Raw genomic sequence first — 17500 nt, 5'->3', positions numbered from 1 at the left:
TTTTGTTATACCAAACGCACAATTGTATCGTACTTTTTGAATTTTCATAAACAACATTGTTCGTTTTGAAATCCATCGAATGACCATAGACACAAGAAATAAGTGTTACCATCCTTAGCGAAAAGTGTTATAATCTGTATTAAAATAAAAATGATGTATAAAATCATGTTTTCGATCATTTACGATTTTTGGTAAATGCATTACTTACTTATGCAAGTGAAATATTATAGTCGAGCCAATTTAATAGGCAACATTTGACGTCTATCAATTTTATCTTCAAAGAGAGGTAACCTGCTTAAAAACATCGATTAAAGTGAATTAATCGATACGGATTTGAAATATTTGTCAATCGAATTTATTAATTTATGATGATTTTTATTCACAAGTAATCAATGCATTCGATTCTAGATGTCAGATTTCGATTTTTAGAGTAAGAGCGTTTTCACATTATCCGATCCGATATCGGATATCGGAAGCCGATAGCCGATATCCGATATCGGACACAATTTGCCCTTTCACATTATCCGATAATATCGTCCCGATAACATGAGTGTTGCCAGAAACTGGAAAAGTAGATATATTGGGAATTAAAATAAACAGTGGATGCATTTGTGTTACAAAAAATAAACTTTATTTTAAATGAAATAAATAGTAATAAATAAACTGATGTTTTTCAAACCGGTTTAATCTGCTGACTGCGGAGTATGGATTTGTACCCTCTGCAGAGTCAGAATCTAGTTTCAATATTCAATTTCATTGTGAGGCTTGTTTTTTTATATGCTGTTTTTCTTTTTTTATTATTAGAACATGTTGTGTGGTCGTAGTGAATTTTAGAACTTTTTTATATTAAATCATGTATGACTGTTATGTTCTTATACAAATAAAATAAAAAAAAAATTCAACTCAGTATTAAAGCGACGAAACTAGCAAATACAAATTCAAATTACATTTACAAATGTAGGTGCTGTTATTACAATTTTATAGTGCTAATATGTACATTCTACCTAATATCTGGGGGTGCAAATATTTAAACAGAAATAAATTAAACTAAACTAATTCACAGTCACAGATTCCGCAATGTACATAGTACCACAGACTAATAATAATATAGCCATGACAACCAAAATAGTAAACAAGCTCAATAGTCGCCGCGCGTTCTTGACAAAATTTAGGGTCGCCGCCTTAGATTATGGATTGGTCTCCGCGCACGCTACGACTAGATACCGCCGGCGTACTCGAAAAATGCGGCAACTAAAAGTACGCCGAAATCGGCGTACCCGAGCCAGTCGTGTCACGAGCATTGTGTGGAGAGGGTGTACCGATAGTTTCTAAAGATTTTGGACAAAACCTGAAGTAAAATGCCTGTTTGTGCCATAAAACTGTTTAAAAAAAATACAACAAATAATAAGAAAGACACTGGGATCACGTAACATCAGGAATAATCGTATTATTCGATATTTCACCTGTACTTTGAAAATGTTGTTTACGAAAATACGACGCCATTTAGTGTTGCCGTACTGCATATCCCAAAAACACACTTTTAATTTGAACTTATTTTATTCATAATGTTTTTTTTTTTTCAATACTATTAGGTACTAACGCATATTATAAAAAAAATGATAATAACAATAATTTATTTCTGTTTAACCTTGTTTAACTGACTCATATGTTATTTTTTTATTACTGCTTTTTTACTTTTAAAAAACCTTTGTGATAGTATAGTGGCATCGCAAGTGGATTTGAGTCACATGTTCATGGGTTCGATTCCCGGCAAGGCCAAAATGAAATGAAAATATTTTTCAAACTTCTTTCCAAGATAGCCCATTTCCCATTTATGGGGTAAAATTTATGTAGCTGGCAGTACAATTCTTCACACACACTAGCGTCCTTACAAATTGCCTTACACACACTACAGAACTGAGTTGCCGCACTCACGGAGCTATTGTTTTTAGGTGGAGCGGTATCTAGTCGTAGCGCGCGCGCGGAGACCAATCCTTAGTCTAAGGGTTGCCGCATTCTAATTCTGAAATTTTAGAGAAAACTAAACAAAATTGCCGTATTGTAAATTTTCTTTTCAATAAAAAGGGTTTGATTTAAAAAAAATCAACTGATAGATCGTAGTTGTACATACAGTAAAAATAACTACAATAAAGAAACCGACTTCAAAAACAGCTGGAAAAGTAAAATATAAAAAAGATTTGATATTATTAATTACTTAATATTATTTAGATGTGCTATTTATTATACAGGTTTGATATCGGCGCTAAAACAAAGCACTAAATCTGTGACTCAATGACAACAATACAATAAACAGCTTACAGCACAACAGTAGTCCGAGTAGGAGGAGGAGCGAGGCAGAATGAGTAAATAAAGATAAAAGATACTAATATTTCGAAGATACGGTTGAATTTAAGAACACAATATATTTTTGTTTACTTCAGTTCAGCCAATTGCCGTATATTATAGGACGATATTAAAATAGCTCCCGTATAAATCGTATTTTTAATGCCTTTAAATACTTAAATGAATGTTTTCTTAATAAAAAGGTTTAAAGTAAATGAAAGGATTTTTTTTTACATTTAGCGCCTAGAAATGACTGAAAATACACAAACTAGTGCTTTTTTTGCTGTTGGTATACTACCTTTTCGAAAATTGAGCTGGTAACACTGAACATTATCGTCCGATAGTTCACGGGAATATCGGTGTTGGCTCCGATATCCGATATCGGACTGGACAATGTGAAAGACAGGTACGTAAATCATACATTTTACTTAGCCTCCGATATCGGATATCGGCTATCGGCGTCCGATATCCGATATCGGACCGGACAATGTGAAAACGCTCTAACGTCTCTGCCCCCCTAGCCAAGTGGCTTTCTATAATTAGCGTAACGTTTGATCAATGAATATGGAATCACATGGAAGTGACATACCTACAAAAAAAGTGTGGCCGGCGCCATAATGCTTGTAACAAAACATGGCGGTGTTTAGTGCCGAGAATATATCGATAAACATTATTATGTTTATCGATATAAAAATAATATTAATATATTTATTTTGAATTTATAAGTATTTGTTTTGGCGCGGTGGAGAAAAATAGTGAGAGTGAATTTTTACGATGCGCGCGCACACCGACACCTAAAATTAACAGCATGAAGTAAGTTCTAGGTGGTATGAAAATTGATAACTATGTTCAAGTTGTATATTCTAGTATTTTGTCCATACGCCAAAGAAGTAACTTCTAACGCGTGTACATAAACACACACTCTTTTTTATTTATTTTAACTTTATTGTACAAAACATAGACGTAAAATTACAAATGGAAAAAATGACAATGCCAATTAATAAAATTAAGTATGGCGATGGCTGCTCGTGACGGTAACACCTATACAGGGTTACTTGTAAAACACCAGCAACCTCGCAGGACAAGATAGCTGTATAATTTGATAAATCCAGTTCAATTTTGACTTCGATATAAGGATTACGGTAGACTTACAATTTGGTAATTTCAGTTTTGAGGAATGTAATATAATGAAACAACATATATAATAATACAGGTATATAATAGTATTTTATTACGATGAACAACACAATATACAGTAATTTATTTATTTATAAATAATAAGACAAAAAAACAATAATATATACCTAATAACAGAGAAAATTATAGAGCTAAACTATTTTGTGCAGCCTGGGATGCACTCGGATTCACTCTGTTCATTTTTGAGTTCGGGATTTGAGGCTCAACTGGTACCTGGAAATGAAATGTCACAGTTTACATTAACTAGCATTGTTCACTTTACATTTAAACTAAAATGCAATACATTTTAATTAAAAGGGCAATGCTGATGGTTTGAAATTAATATCAACATTAGGGCTTACAATAGCGGAATTTGAATTTATATTTTTGGTTTTATGGCATTCAAATGCTTTATATATATAAATTTATAAAGAATAGAAAAATAACTTAAAACACCCCATGTATTTAAAGTAAATTGCACTTTCCCTCAGTCAATAACATTTCAACAACCAAATATCACCCAAGTTTGTACTCAAAAAATCATATAAAACCATCTCAGTTTGTTCACAGGCCTCCTTCAAAATAGGAGAAACGTTAGATTATAAATGACAGCCCTAAATCTAAATAAAAAGACCAAAAGTAAATTGGAAGACATCACGTGTCTACAGATAAAAACCTCACCCTGTGTGAATGCAGCGGCAGACATACTGGTGTAGCATCATCGTGCAGACTAATCACATCCATTGTTCTATTGAAAGCACTTTCTGGGAAATGTACTATGATATATCCTTTACATTTGGCTTGATATTTTCAGTTTCAATTGCTTCTAACCATTCTCCTTTTCTATTTTCACTTCTTGGTAACCTTCAAAAAATGAATATTTAGGTTATTATAATTTTAATCCTGACCTGACTTATTTATAAATACATTTTTAATTAAAGTAGGTACTATAAAAGCGATTAATCTTAAGTTAAAATTCATATTAGGTAAATTTAAGTGTTTTATTTTTCCTTCTGCTGCTCTTGGCAAAATTAATTTGTTATTTTGGAAGTGTATTCACCAAAGCAACTATTCTTAAGATTAATGACACAGCCTTGGGAGACGCACGTCATCATCGAACATTTTGCTGATGTCGATATTATAAGCCATCACTAGCACCCAAATTCATTATTTTACTAGAACGAAAATATACAAAATAAAGCTATATTTGGTAACAATTTTGCACTGAACATAGTCTGTGAATACTCCTTAATTCAATATACATGAAAATAACTAAATCAGCAAAGAAATAACTAATATTTCAGTCAAAACGTATACATACCGGTGCAAAGACAAACTTTTCTGGTTTTCATTCTTTCCGGAGCCACATCTCACAATACTGCGCTTTGGCATTATGCCACTATTTGTCCTTGACCACTCTATATGTTTTAGACACAAATGTTTGTCACAATCACAAAAATATTCAATATTTTTCAATGTTTACTACGGAGCAATGACAGAGCATGTACATCGTATTAACGAGAACATAAAATGGCGACCGGCCACAGTAGGTATTTGAGCTAACTTCAAATGTCAAGCGGTATAGAATTAGCACTGACTGACGTATAGTCATATTTTTTCACATATCAGAATATTCATTAGTTAGAAAGAGACAGTATTAGTTTTATTATTTCGGTATCGAAATGCATGATATTTGTATAATCAGTTGTTTGTATAGAACAATATGCCCTGTCCATAGGATTCCTTAGTCATTGCGTTTGATAGAATAGATAAACGAATGTATGAGATTGACATAAGCTGGAGATACGTCACGTGACCCAGCGTAACGAAACGAAAATTGGTAGCCAAGTGGCAATGTTTTTCTATTCTATTAGACGAAACGTGACGAAACGTTAGGTACCTAAGTCATACGACAGGCGCCATACAAATGCTTAGCCAAGTGGCACTTTTGACAGGAGACTACGCCAATGGGCGTTCGATAACTAGCGTACGCTATAGCATCTTGTAGAAATCGAAACAAAATGGCGATTTTATAATCAGCTGTCGAAGTTTCGTGTTGTGTTTAGTGATTATAAAATTTTAGTTTTCATAAAATGCACGCTTTGAGACTTTTAAAAGCTGCGCACGATGAAGAACTTTGGCTCAGGCGCCAAAAAAGAAATGCGTCCAGACCGAGTTTAGAGACAATCAATGAAATGCCGGAACAATTGTTTCAGGAGCGTTTTAGGTTAAATAAAAAAACTTTTAGCGAGCTTTGCTGCAGCCTACGTAACGAAACAAACATACGGGGGACTAAAGAAATTCCTTTGGAAGTAAAGGTAATCCACAGTTTCTTCACTGCGATTGTTTATAATTATTAGTGATGTCCGATATTTTAAATGCCCAATGAAAGGCATGTGTTGTGCATATCTACTAAGTACCTATATTACGTATCCTAATTCTACTTATATTCGTAGGTTCTTTGCGCTCTGAGTTTCTTCGCAACGGGATCCTATCAGAGAATTGTGGGTGTCACACAACATTTGCCACAACGCACTACAAGTAGATGCATTAGGCAAGTTGTGGAGGCACTCAACAGTCCTCGGATAGTGAAAAAATGGATAGTTTTCCCTCAAACACACCAAGAAAGAACAAGAATTCGACAAGAGTAAGTGTTTTTATTAATTTATTTATAACTTTCAATGTACAACTACGACATTGGGGCCTTCAAGAAAAGAGCTTATTTGTCCATAAAAGGCCGGCAAAGCACCTGCAACACTTCTTATGTTGCAAGTGTTTATTTCTTATGCTTAAGTTGCTTGCTCTGACATAAAAAAAAAAAAACTTTCAATGTTTTGTACAATTTTAATAAATAACATAATCCTTTGCATTGAAGAAGGTTGCTGCTATTGTAGTCACAAACAATTCTATTATACCACAAAATGTTTGTTTCTGTTCAATTCTAAATGTTTTAAAGGTTTACAAAATATTATGACAAATTCATTTGAAAGTCTTTTTAACAATTGTATTATATGTTTAATATATGTAGGTAATTGTCTTTGATTATAAAATGTGAATGTACCTAATTACAGATTTCAAAGGAAATTTCAATTGCCAGGGGTAATTGGATGCATAGATTGCACTCACATATCAATTGTAAAACCCCACATTGATGAACAGAATTATTTTAACAGAAAAGGATACCATTCCTTAAATGTGCAAATGGTAAGCTATTTTTCTTTGCATATGTATTATTAGTTAGTAAGCATTGTTTTTAATCATGTTTCATTAAAACAAAATAACAAAGCAACTGCAAATAGAATATTTTTTATAACTTAAATTTTTTTTTTCAGATATGTGATGATAATTTAAAGATTATCAATGTCAATGCAAAATATGGTGGAGCCACGCATGATTCCTTCATATGGTCATCCAGTGAAGTGGAACCATACATGCGTGGACTTCACGAAAATGGTGAATTGACGTGGCTATTAGGTAAATCATTTAATTCCTACCTACTTCTACATATTTATCATAAAAATATTGGAGTTATAATTTATAAAGCTCTTTAACTACATTATTTGTTTAAGGTGATTCTGGATACCCACAGAGAGCGTGGCTGATGACACCAATTTTAAATGCCGAACCAGGTTCTCGAGCAGAGGTGTACACTACACGCCATTTACAGGCACGCAATTGTATTGAACGATGTTTTGGTGTATTGAAGGCTCGTTGGAGATGCTTGCTGAAGCATCGTACACTCCATTACCATCCTCGTGTTGCCAGTGAGGTAACTATTGCATGTTGTGTTCTGCACAATATTGCACTGGATGCTAAATTACCTCCCCCTAATAATATGGCTGAGCAACAAGAGGATGGTGATGAACCGAGTGTGGGGGTTGGACCCATTTCCAGCAACCAAGATGAGCTGATGAGTGGCAGAATAATGCTAAATAATTTAGTTAATAGATTAGTTTAGTAGGTTATTTTTGTATTTTTGTATTTTTTAAAGTGTGTTGTGTGTAGTTTTAATGTGTATTACTTTTAAGCCTAATTTAGTATGCCTGACCAAGTAGTTTTGTATAATATTTTTTCGCTCCTAAAACATTATTTTGTTTACCTACACAGATTTAAATAATGAAACTGCATTAGTTACAGTATATATTAATCCTTTTAAAGTTTCTGATAACTGCTCATATTTTAGTGCAGGTCATAGGTGAAAAAATTGATCATTGTTGCAGCCTCAACCTGTTTTTTATATTTTTAAGTTTGTAATTTTTATTATTGTATTTTTTGTTAGTATTTAAAAAAGTGTGTACTGAATTAATGGTGGTATAAACTACTTAACTAATTAAGTAATAAAATATACTATTATTATGTATATATATGTTTTATTTAATATTCTTAAAACTAAAACAAACACTTAAAACAAATTAAGTACATATAAATCCTATAAAATTTAAAGATTAAAAAGTAAAACAACTAAAGACAGAGGACAGAAAATACTGTACTTAAACTATTAAATTAAAATATTAAAATCTAAAACAAACACTTAAAATAAATTAAGTACATATAAATCCTATTAAATTTAAAGATATATATAATAATAGTTTAAAAAAAACTAAAAAACACGCTTTTTGCAAATTGAAAAATGGAATAATTTTATCAAATTAGTGTATTGTCATCGGTCCTCAATAAATCTACAAAGTTTGAACGAAATCTGGCCGTTTAAAGTGGGTCAAAATCGCGCCCAAAGAAGTCGGTTACAAACAAACATTCAAACATACAGGTGAAGCTAATAAAAAGCGTGTAAAAAGTAAAACAACTAAAGACTGAGGACAGAAAATACTGTACTTAAACTATTAAATTAAAATCTAAAACAAGCACTTAAAAAAAATAAAAAGAAAGGCACTAAATAATACACTTAAAACCCTATGAAAAAAAAAATTAAGATGCGGGCCCTTGAGGCAATATCTCGAGCAACCTTTGCCCGATAACAGCTATTTGCTGCATCACCCTAGTTTGCTCGCGATTTGCCTCAACCTTTAGCGACTCCAGCCGCAGTCGCTCCATTTCTCTTTGGTGGAAAAGTTCCTCACGCTCCCTCTCACGTTCATGGAGAAGCTTTTCCCTTTCCCTTTCTCGCTCATGGGAAAGCTTCTCTCGCGTCTCCTCCAGTGCAAGGCGTCGTTGTTCAACCGCCACAAATTCTGTAGCGGCCCGGTCAAATGGCGTTAAGCCGCGATTCCTGCGAGCTCTCTGCATCCCATGTCGCGGCGAGGCAGTCGCAGATCGCGGTGACGCCGAAGACCGTCGACCAGTGGGACGCGGAGGAGAACGCGGTAGAGGGGGCGGCGGACGTACTGGTGGTGGTGGTGGTGAGGGCTGTGGGTCTAGCAGTAGCGGTGATGCTGGCAATGTTGGAACACTTGCTGTTGAGTAATGAAAATAATGTTAAGGAGGCAAATATAATTCTGACTTCCACTTATATTATAAATTAGAAATGTTCATCCATTCCATCTGTTGAATAATATTCTCTAGGATACAAGCAAAGACTAATTTATTCAAGTCATTTAATGAATTATGTTCAATTATTATCGATTAAACTATATTATGACGATTGAAAACAGCTCCTAGAAGAAGGCTAATTTAATAAGTAAATAGAGTTTAATAAAACTTACTATTATAATTAAAATTCTCTAAGCCTACAGGAATTTCAATTTCCACATCTTCAGGAATGGGTTCTTCCCTTGGTACTGGTGGCGCCTGAAAAATATTTATTTTTATCAATATATTAGTTATTTATAACTTTTATCATATACTCTTAACACTTACAAATGTTACGATTAGGAATTGTTAGCTAAGTATTTTGTATAATTGATATAGATTTATAAAGAATAAAATATAATTAAAAGATATTTAATGTTCTCATCAACATTAACTATCTATTAATTATATTGTGATGGAATTACATTTTCAAACACTAGCTGTGCTCCGTAGTTTTACCTGCAGTGCTCTGCTCCTGTTGGTCTTAGCGAGATGATATATAGCCTATAACCTTCCTCGATAAGTGGGCTATCTAAAATCGAAAGAAATTTTCAAATCGGACCAGTATTTCCCGAGATTAGCGTGTTCAATTAAACAAACAAACTCTTCAGCTTTATTATATTAGTATAGATTTTCAAGCTGTTTATTTGTTTTATTTATTTAATACAATTCATTTTACACAAGTTGAAAGAGGCTTATATGTAATCTCTTTCAAAATAAATATCTATTATTGGCCATGCAAGTTACAGAGGAATTGGTGTGATACGTAAAGTTGCTATAATATAATAGTACTAACATTAACCTTTTGAACGCCAATGACATCTATAGATGCCATGCGCAATCGTGCCCTGTGCGCCAACGACACCTATACATGCCAAGAAACAGATCATAGATAAATACAAAATAAACATATTAAACCTTTACTTTTACGTGTTTTATTTATACAGTTTATGAACTGAATCCCCAGTTATTACATAAATATACACAGTAAACAAAATTGCCAAGTAGTTATTCAAATATTTGATGACAAAAAATAACTTAATTAATGGCTAAAACAGCATGTTCTCTCGCGCCAATGACATGTATACGTGCCTACTAGTGATGTAGTGTAATATTCAAGTAACTTCATTAAAATTTCAGCGAAATTACTCTAATTCGCTTAATTTTTGTAATAACTACAAAAAAAATATATAAGCTTAGTCACTGAGAAAAAAGGTAAATACTACATTCTTTGGTATAATACCATATTGTCTATATTGTGGATATTGTTGATTTGAATATTTTCCTTTTCGCCAATCATGCGCATCCCTAGCACAGTATCGATATGCAATCCCTTCTGCGCCATTGACATGAATAGATGTCGGACTGGTGACGTCGTAAGCGCGTGCCGTGTTGTTAAGTGCGGAAAGTTGTAAAAATATTTTATCGAGAAGGTATCTACCAATATTATAATCAAATAAGTACAAGGCTATTAATGAGCATAATAATTATATAGATAGGTAGGTAAATACAAGGCTGTTAATGAACATAATGATTATATACAATTGTTGATTTTTTATTATTTTTTATTTTATCGTCATAAACACAATGTATGCGTTCTAGCATAATATTTATTGTCCATGTAATGATAAAAATTCGCTTAGGTCCAAAATGTATAAATATCTCTAAAAATCTGTAGGTACTTACCTATTTAGCAGTTTTCAAAATTTATTACCTAATAAGTCTAATCAGTGCCTTTATTAGAATATTCTTATGATACAAATTGTCGCTATGTCATATCAAAATATGGTAATTGACCTAAATAGGTACCTACATATAATTAGTATTTGTAATAACTCAAGTATTAAACCAAATGATTGGAAAATAAATATGTAGTTTTAATGCAATTCCCTTTATTTAAAGGTAATAGTTGTTTTGATATTTACAAATAAACACTCCACAATAATACCTATAGTTCATATAAACTTAATAAATAAACTCGATAAGTTATAATAATATACAGCTACACATCCCTAATCAGAAGCGAGAGATTATAAAAAAAAGGATGGTTGCCCGCGCCATTGGCATGTATACATGCCAATGGGGCGTAACTGATAGAGAATAGTGCTGTAACTTGCTGCAATTTTATATGTATTTTTGTATCTCAAAAGGTTGATTTTTTTTGTTGATAGTTGCTATAAATGTGGTCTTAAGTTTTTACAGTAGGAGATGAGGTTAAATGAATATTATTTTTGTGTTATAAGCTGTTTATTCAAATATTCAGACGTGAATTATTATGTTTATCGATAACATTTTGGACTCCCTACTATTTTCAAGGTTATCTCATTGAATTTGTGGCTTGGCGTGGAGGGCACGGCGATGCGTTTTTGCTCTGGCGGTCAAAAGGTTAAAGCCATGCTCTTGTATGCCAGCTTGACCAAGAACAGCAGTCTCTCCCAGTATGGCACAGACTCGGTCTTCCAAAACTGTTAGAGACAGCCTGCTGCTTGGACCACCACCAGTACCATTTGTGTGGTTGGAAATCAACATTTTCTTTTTTTTTGTTTTAGTCTTCCAATCTGCCCAGACCTTTAGGTTTACATGTTGTGAGTTAAAGCGGTGCATGAAAAGGGCAATAGCAAAATAAATGAATATATTAAAATATACAGCTATGTTAACAAGATGCAAGTAAATAGCAAAACAATTGAGAGTTTGCAATATACACTTAGGTTAACAACATGCAAGTTAATAGCAAAACAATAATTGAGAGTTTGCAATATACACTTAGGTTAACAAGATGCAAGTAAATAGCAAAACAATTGAGAGTTTGCAATATACACTTAGGTTAACAAGATGCAAGTGAATAGCAAAACAATTGAGAGTTTGCAATGTACACTTAGGTTAACAAGATGCAAGTTAATAGCAAAACAATTGAGAGTTTGAAATATACAGCTAGGTTAACAAGATGCAAGTTCAAACTTACTTTCTTCCACTTCTCTTGTGATTTGTGAACCCCACCACCAACTGAATTAAGTAATAATGTGAGCCTTGCCCACATTTGGTCGGCTTTTAGTCGACCCTGAGGTCCCCGCTGTGGTCGAGAGAGGTCACCATACCTATGGGTAACACACACCAATGAAGCACTTGGTATTAATGATTTCATTGTTTATTATAAAAATATTGAAGCAAGTTTGGAATCAAAACTGTATTTTTTTAATAGTACCTTTCCATGAATTCTATAAGAGCAGAAAATTGCTCCTGGCTGGCGCGCAGTCTCTCCATTTCTAAACTAGAAAAATAAGTACACATAAATAAATTAAATTTAAACCTTGAAGACATTATATCTTTTTATGCCTCATTGCAAATGCAAAATTAACTTACCTCTATTTGTATTTTTATAATTTAAAGCACAACCTGTATTTTTTAGTTCACTTCAAAAATTTTTTGACTTTTTACTTTTTCCGTTTTCGGAATTCGGCAGTTTAATTTGAATATTTCAAGAATATTTTTCAACATTACTAATGTCAAACTGAATGACAGTTGACAGTTTGACGTACGCTGACTGACGTTAGAATTCGAAGCCATAGACATTAGCGTACGATCCAAGAAGCTTATATCTAATACACTGGAGATTTCGGTATGAACATTGACGTGTAACAAGAAAATATTGCCCAGTTCATGTTTTTTATCACTTTCACACCTAACTTGGTATTGCCACTGTTAATACGAAGTTTTCCCAAGGCTACTATGTATGCTGTAATATTCTGTGCAAAAGGTTAGTTTTTGTACATGAGTTTGTTGATAAATTGCCAACAACGTCATTCAGAAGCATTGTTGGATGAGACAATTATTATTTATGCTAAATAAACTAAGTATCTGAACCAATTATTAAAAAGCGATACTCCCTGATTATGGGTAGTCACCATAATAAAATTGTAGCAACTCTCACTTTGTCAATATGGCATATGTGTCAAAAAAATTGCGTCGCTTAGAATATTTAAGTTAATATTTTTGCTTATTTAATGAATATTTTCCGAATATAAAGAATGCATTGTATTGTGCAAAATTGCAGAAGTGTTTGGACACCAAATTCTGGCATAGAATTTCACAGGCAAGTGTATATTTACGTTATTTACAATATTCCTCAATACTCCTGCATTTACCTGTTTAGAATCATTTCAATGGCAAAAATTGTCTAATTTAGCATCATTTTAGTAAGCAGTCATGTTAAATTTGTTATTTCCCTAATACTTTATCATTTTTCAACAAGTTTTCAATAAACAGATTTAACAAGTAAGGTAACCATGATGACGAGTTTTTATGGATAGCGAAGAGAATATATTGTAATAACAATATTATGATGAAAATTTAGAACACCATTTTAAAGATTGTTACTAGTAATGAAACAACACATGACATCGGTATTGCACTCACATGTAGTTATAAGATTGTTCGTTTTTACATTGAAATTTATACTTTTTTAACTTACCCCATATTTTTTTGTTTTACGTATTTCAGCTTTCCAAAAAGTAAAATAAAAAGAAATATATGTGCCCATCAAGGTTACTGAGGATTACGACCCAGAAAAAAATACCTTTTGAAAAATAAACTTTGTAAAGTTAGCTGAAATTTGTGCAAGGCTGCTATAAACAGTTTTTCTTTGATGATTCTGGCTTGAAATTGACCCGTCGAAGCAACGCGTTTAAAAAGAAGATCTGAGTAGCTAACAATTTGGTAAACAGCATCTGATGCAAAACACAACTTTCCTCTATTTACAAAGGATGTTAATGCTATATATCGGTTCATATCCAAGCTTTGTAGCCAAAAGTTATTTATAACTATCATTCTATACCAATTAAAATTGTATGTACCTACCTATAAAGTATGACCATAATATTATAATATAAATACTGTTAAAAATATATGTCGTTATTATTTATAGACCATGATTTTTAGTTTTTTCTATTTTGAAAAATCCTGAATTTACAAACCAGCGTGGTCACTCGACAGAAAGAGACAAATAACATGACTGACGTCATTGAATGTCATAGTTTCTTGTTTCAAGTTAATGGTCATAGTGCAATCTCCAGTGTATTAGAGGATATAAGCTTCTTGGTACGATCCAATAGAATAAGCGTTCGCCAAGTTCTAATCCACTTGGCTACCTGTCGTTTATCGTATTCGATAAGGCGTCAACGTTTGTAGAAAGAGAAACGCTATAAATCGTATGCCACTTGGCTAGGGGGGCTGGTAATTTTAATATGTTCTATGAATAGGGCCGTAATAGGAGAAGATATAACCTAATACAGAGTTACCTGGAAATAACTACCACCGTAATAGGAAAACTACTCCTTTTTTTTAACCGACTTCAAAAAAAAGGAGGAGACGAAAGGAGGAAACGAGAGCGCGGAACGAGCGACAAAGAAGCACAATCGGACGTTGTCACGTTCAATTATCGTCAGTAAACCGACTTTACAGACAACCAATTTTTTTTTTTTTTTTTTATGTATGTACACCGATTACTCCGAGGTTTCTGAACCGATTTACGTGATTCTTTTTTTGTTCGATGCGGGATGGTGTCGAATTGGTCCCATAAAAATTTTATTCGGATAGGCCCAGTAAGTTTTTATTTTATGAGCATTTTTGTCTGCATTTGTAAATGTTGCAAGTGCAAGTTTAAAGTCGGTTGTTTTTAACGCAGTTATCATTATAATCCTAATTCGGACCCATCAAAAATTCGATAAACAAGAGAATGTAAATGCTTTATCAAACGATAACAGTTTTTTGGCTCATAGAGCAGGCTCCAAGGAGATGTTCGTTTGCATAAATAGCGGACCTAAATCTGACTTCTGATATATATTGTATAGATCCCAGACATCCTATAGACAGATGTTGCCAACCAGTTTTGTGGTCCCCTTCCCCGCACCCCGGTTATTAAATATGGCATACAAAGAAAAAAATAAACATTTCCAAAACATGCCGCGTGGGGTATCAAATGAAAGAGCTTATTGAGTAGATCACGAATATATAGCATACTATAACATTTCTTACACTTTCTCTAAGATTTTTTAGAAAATTTACGAAAATGGTCCATTTTTGAGTTAACTTTAAACCACTATAGATTGAAAACTCATGAATATATTTTTTAAATTATTATTTTAAATAATTAACAATAGTCCATTGTTTACGATTCAATAGTTCGTACAGTGAAATAGTTGCATGGGGGAGTGGGGGGGAGCATTCAAAGATGGCGAGTATATTTTCAAGTTTATGCCAGAAATAAAGGCCTAATACAAAAATATCGGTGTCAGGGCTTGGAATAATTATCTCTGCACTGTCGTTGTGTTTGACAGAATGAAAAATATGGCAGAACATTCTTGAATCAGCCTCTTAACCCGTGTAGCGTCCTACGCACAGCCAGAGGCGGCTCGCCCTAAGGAGCGCTGGTGCAGTGAACTCCCATAAATAATTATAATAAAATCATACTCCTTAATTTCATTATTAATATTAATTATTACTATTTAAAATCAATCGTAATCGTAAAAAACTACTGGCAATACCAATGAATATATCCATCATTCCATCATTCCATACACCTGACACCTGTAGGTATAATACTGTATTATAAAACGCGCGTAGCGGAGCGCTCACGATTGCGCTCCAATGAAAAAATATTCAGTACATTTTCTAATACGAAATCCAATAGGAGTGAAAGAGATAGTTTTGTCAGAGCCCTGCGCGTAAAACAGAAGATTTTCTATGAAAAAATAGCAAAATTCGGAGCGCCGCTCCATCACTCCATCAAATCCGGAGGTAAGGTCTCAACATAACTAACAAAATGAGCCCAAACTCGACACACCTAGCTCTAATCGTTTATTAGTTCCAGTAGCAGTCTTCGAAGTACACCTTCAGGTCACTCCATCAAGTCTGGAGGTATGGTCTCAATGTAACTAACAAAACGAGCCCAAACTCGGCATACCTAGCTCTACTCGTCTATTAGTTCCAGTAGCCGTCTTCGAAGTACACCTGCAGGTCACTCCATCAAGTCTGGAGGTAAGGTCTCAACATAACTAACAAAATGAGCCCAAACTCGGCACACCTAGCTCTAATCGTTTATTAGTTCCAGTAGCAGTCTTCGAAGTACACCTTCAGGTCACTCCATCAAGTCAGAAACTAAATATGAAATTTATAATCCCATAAGTATAAAATCTATAAATAAAATGAATGCGTGAAGGATCAAGTTTATTAGGTCAAATATTTTGTATTCGTACAGTGATCTTTTCGTAAACGAGGAGCTGCTTACAAGCGTCACAGTGTCCACTCACAACGGCGGCCGAGCGCAGACTAAAATATTTCATTACAAATTTTTGTGCAATAAATCAAGATGAGCCAGTAAAATAACCCTTATTTCAATCCAATAAGTATCACGCGTTACAACTAAATATGTGAAAAAATAAGGTTTGATTTCTCAGCCTATTTGTAACATTTTGATAGTTTTCTTTGCTACCTTTTTGAGTTGGACATGTCTGCTTACTTAAAATATTTTTAAATCATTAAATTTATTTTATTAAATACATGAAAAATGTTCCTTTATTCAGCATGATATTGTCAATTTTGTGTTTGTGCAACGGAAAATATTTTTTACTAGCGGTCCGCCCCGGCTTCGCCCGTGGTACATATTAACGTTTTCTCTACATAAGAACCATCCTCGTACTTCAAGGAATATAATAAAAAAAGAATTATCGAAATCGGTTCAGCCGTTCTCGAGTTATGGAATTACAACGAAAAGTGGCATTGATTTTTATATATTAGATAATATTATAAACCAAAATTTTCGACTAAAAAATTGCTACCATTTAAAGATTAACCCTTAATTCACTACCTGAGTCCATTGGACTCACATCGAACTTTCAAACTATTATATTTTTTTCCCCTGGTGACTTATTTCCTCCACCGTCTCAGTACCTTCCTGCAGTGACGTGGGCACCGCGGTAGCGAGAGGACGTGCGCCTGCGCTGCGTAATAGGTAAGTTATTACGTCGAGTGAGTCCCATGGACTCATACTAGTGAATTAAGTAATATTTTATTTATTTGTTACGATTCTTAAATGTTGCTTATTTGTCGTATTAATGATATAAAAATATGTATTTTAATATTTGTTGTTGTTGTAGGTTTGTAAAATGGATCTAAAACAACATAAAGTTGTAAATATGAATGAAGACCAGGCAGATTCTGTTTTGGAATCATGGATCACACAAATTATGAATGATGAAGATGCGAGCCACTCTGAAACCGAAGACAAGCTATCTAGGACAGAAAGAAAGCATTGTTATCCATGTAATTACAAAAAGAGAACAAAGACTGCACATTCAGGCACTAGATGTCTGAAGCCTGTATGTTTGAGTTGCTCAAAAATGGCATGCCGTCGCTGCCTGCAATCGGTGGCAATACCCCATTGCACGTTTTATTTTTTTGT

The 17500-nt window shown here is 33.5% G+C and overlaps 2 protein-coding genes and 1 long non-coding RNA gene across 3 annotated transcripts; 1 reads left to right on the top strand and 2 right to left on the bottom strand.

Annotated features, from left to right (window-relative positions):
- Nucleotides 1–3642: 3642 nt before the first annotated feature.
- On the bottom strand, nucleotides 3643–5122 carry LOC123692756. Its single transcript, XR_006751590.1, has 3 exons — nucleotides 4841–5122; nucleotides 4201–4383; nucleotides 3643–3753 (listed from the first exon to the last, which is right to left on the bottom strand). It is a non-coding gene; the product is annotated as an uncharacterized LOC123692756 (long non-coding RNA).
- Nucleotides 5123–5523: 401 nt separating this feature from the next.
- LOC123692753 (putative nuclease HARBI1) lies at nucleotides 5524–7879 on the top strand. The gene is made up of 5 exons (XM_045637543.1): nucleotides 5524–5837; nucleotides 5976–6166; nucleotides 6591–6723; nucleotides 6852–6993; nucleotides 7089–7879. Exons 1-5 carry the CDS (start codon nucleotides 5613–5615, stop codon nucleotides 7475–7477), a joined length of 1080 nt encoding a protein of 359 aa, XP_045493499.1. The 5' UTR covers nucleotides 5524–5612; the 3' UTR covers nucleotides 7478–7879.
- A 566-nt stretch (nucleotides 7880–8445) lies between these two features.
- Nucleotides 8446–12618, bottom strand: LOC123692720 (formin-like protein 2). The gene is made up of 4 exons (XM_045637494.1): nucleotides 12248–12618; nucleotides 12008–12140; nucleotides 9180–9264; nucleotides 8446–8930 (listed from the first exon to the last, which is right to left on the bottom strand). The coding sequence occupies exons 1-4, from the start codon at nucleotides 12361–12363 to the stop codon at nucleotides 8446–8448; spliced, it is 819 nt and encodes a 272-aa protein (XP_045493450.1). The 5' UTR covers nucleotides 12364–12618.
- Between the last annotated feature and the right edge of the window lie 4882 nt (nucleotides 12619–17500).

The sequence above is a fragment of the Colias croceus genome, chromosome 6 (genome assembly GCF_905220415.1).
Source record: "Colias croceus chromosome 6, ilColCroc2.1".
Taxonomy (NCBI): Eukaryota; Metazoa; Arthropoda; class Insecta; order Lepidoptera; family Pieridae; genus Colias; species Colias croceus.
This window is presented reverse-complemented; position numbering and strand designations above follow the sequence as displayed.

Bases quoted from the DNA above. Each gene is read 5' to 3' on its own strand.
- LOC123692753 (XM_045637543.1), top strand. From the start codon at position 5,613: ATGCACGCTTTGAGACTTTTAAAAGCTGCGCACGATGAAGAACTTTGG. The intron at 6,167-6,590 runs GTAAGTGTTTTT...ACCTAATTACAG, and splicing joins AGAACAAGAATTCGACAAGA to ATTTCAAAGGAAATTTCAAT. The intron at 6,994-7,088 runs GTAAATCATTTA...TATTTGTTTAAG, and splicing joins TGAATTGACGTGGCTATTAG to GTGATTCTGGATACCCACAG.
- LOC123692720 (XM_045637494.1), bottom strand. From the start codon at position 12,363: ATGTCTTCAAGGTTTAAATTTAATTTATTTATGTGTACTTATTTTTCT. The intron at 12,141-12,247 runs GTACTATTAAAA...TGTTACCCATAG, and splicing joins CTTATAGAATTCATGGAAAG to GTATGGTGACCTCTCTCGAC. The intron at 8,931-9,179 runs GTAAGTTTTATT...ATTACTCAACAG, and splicing joins AGAGAATTTTAATTATAATA to CAAGTGTTCCAACATTGCCA.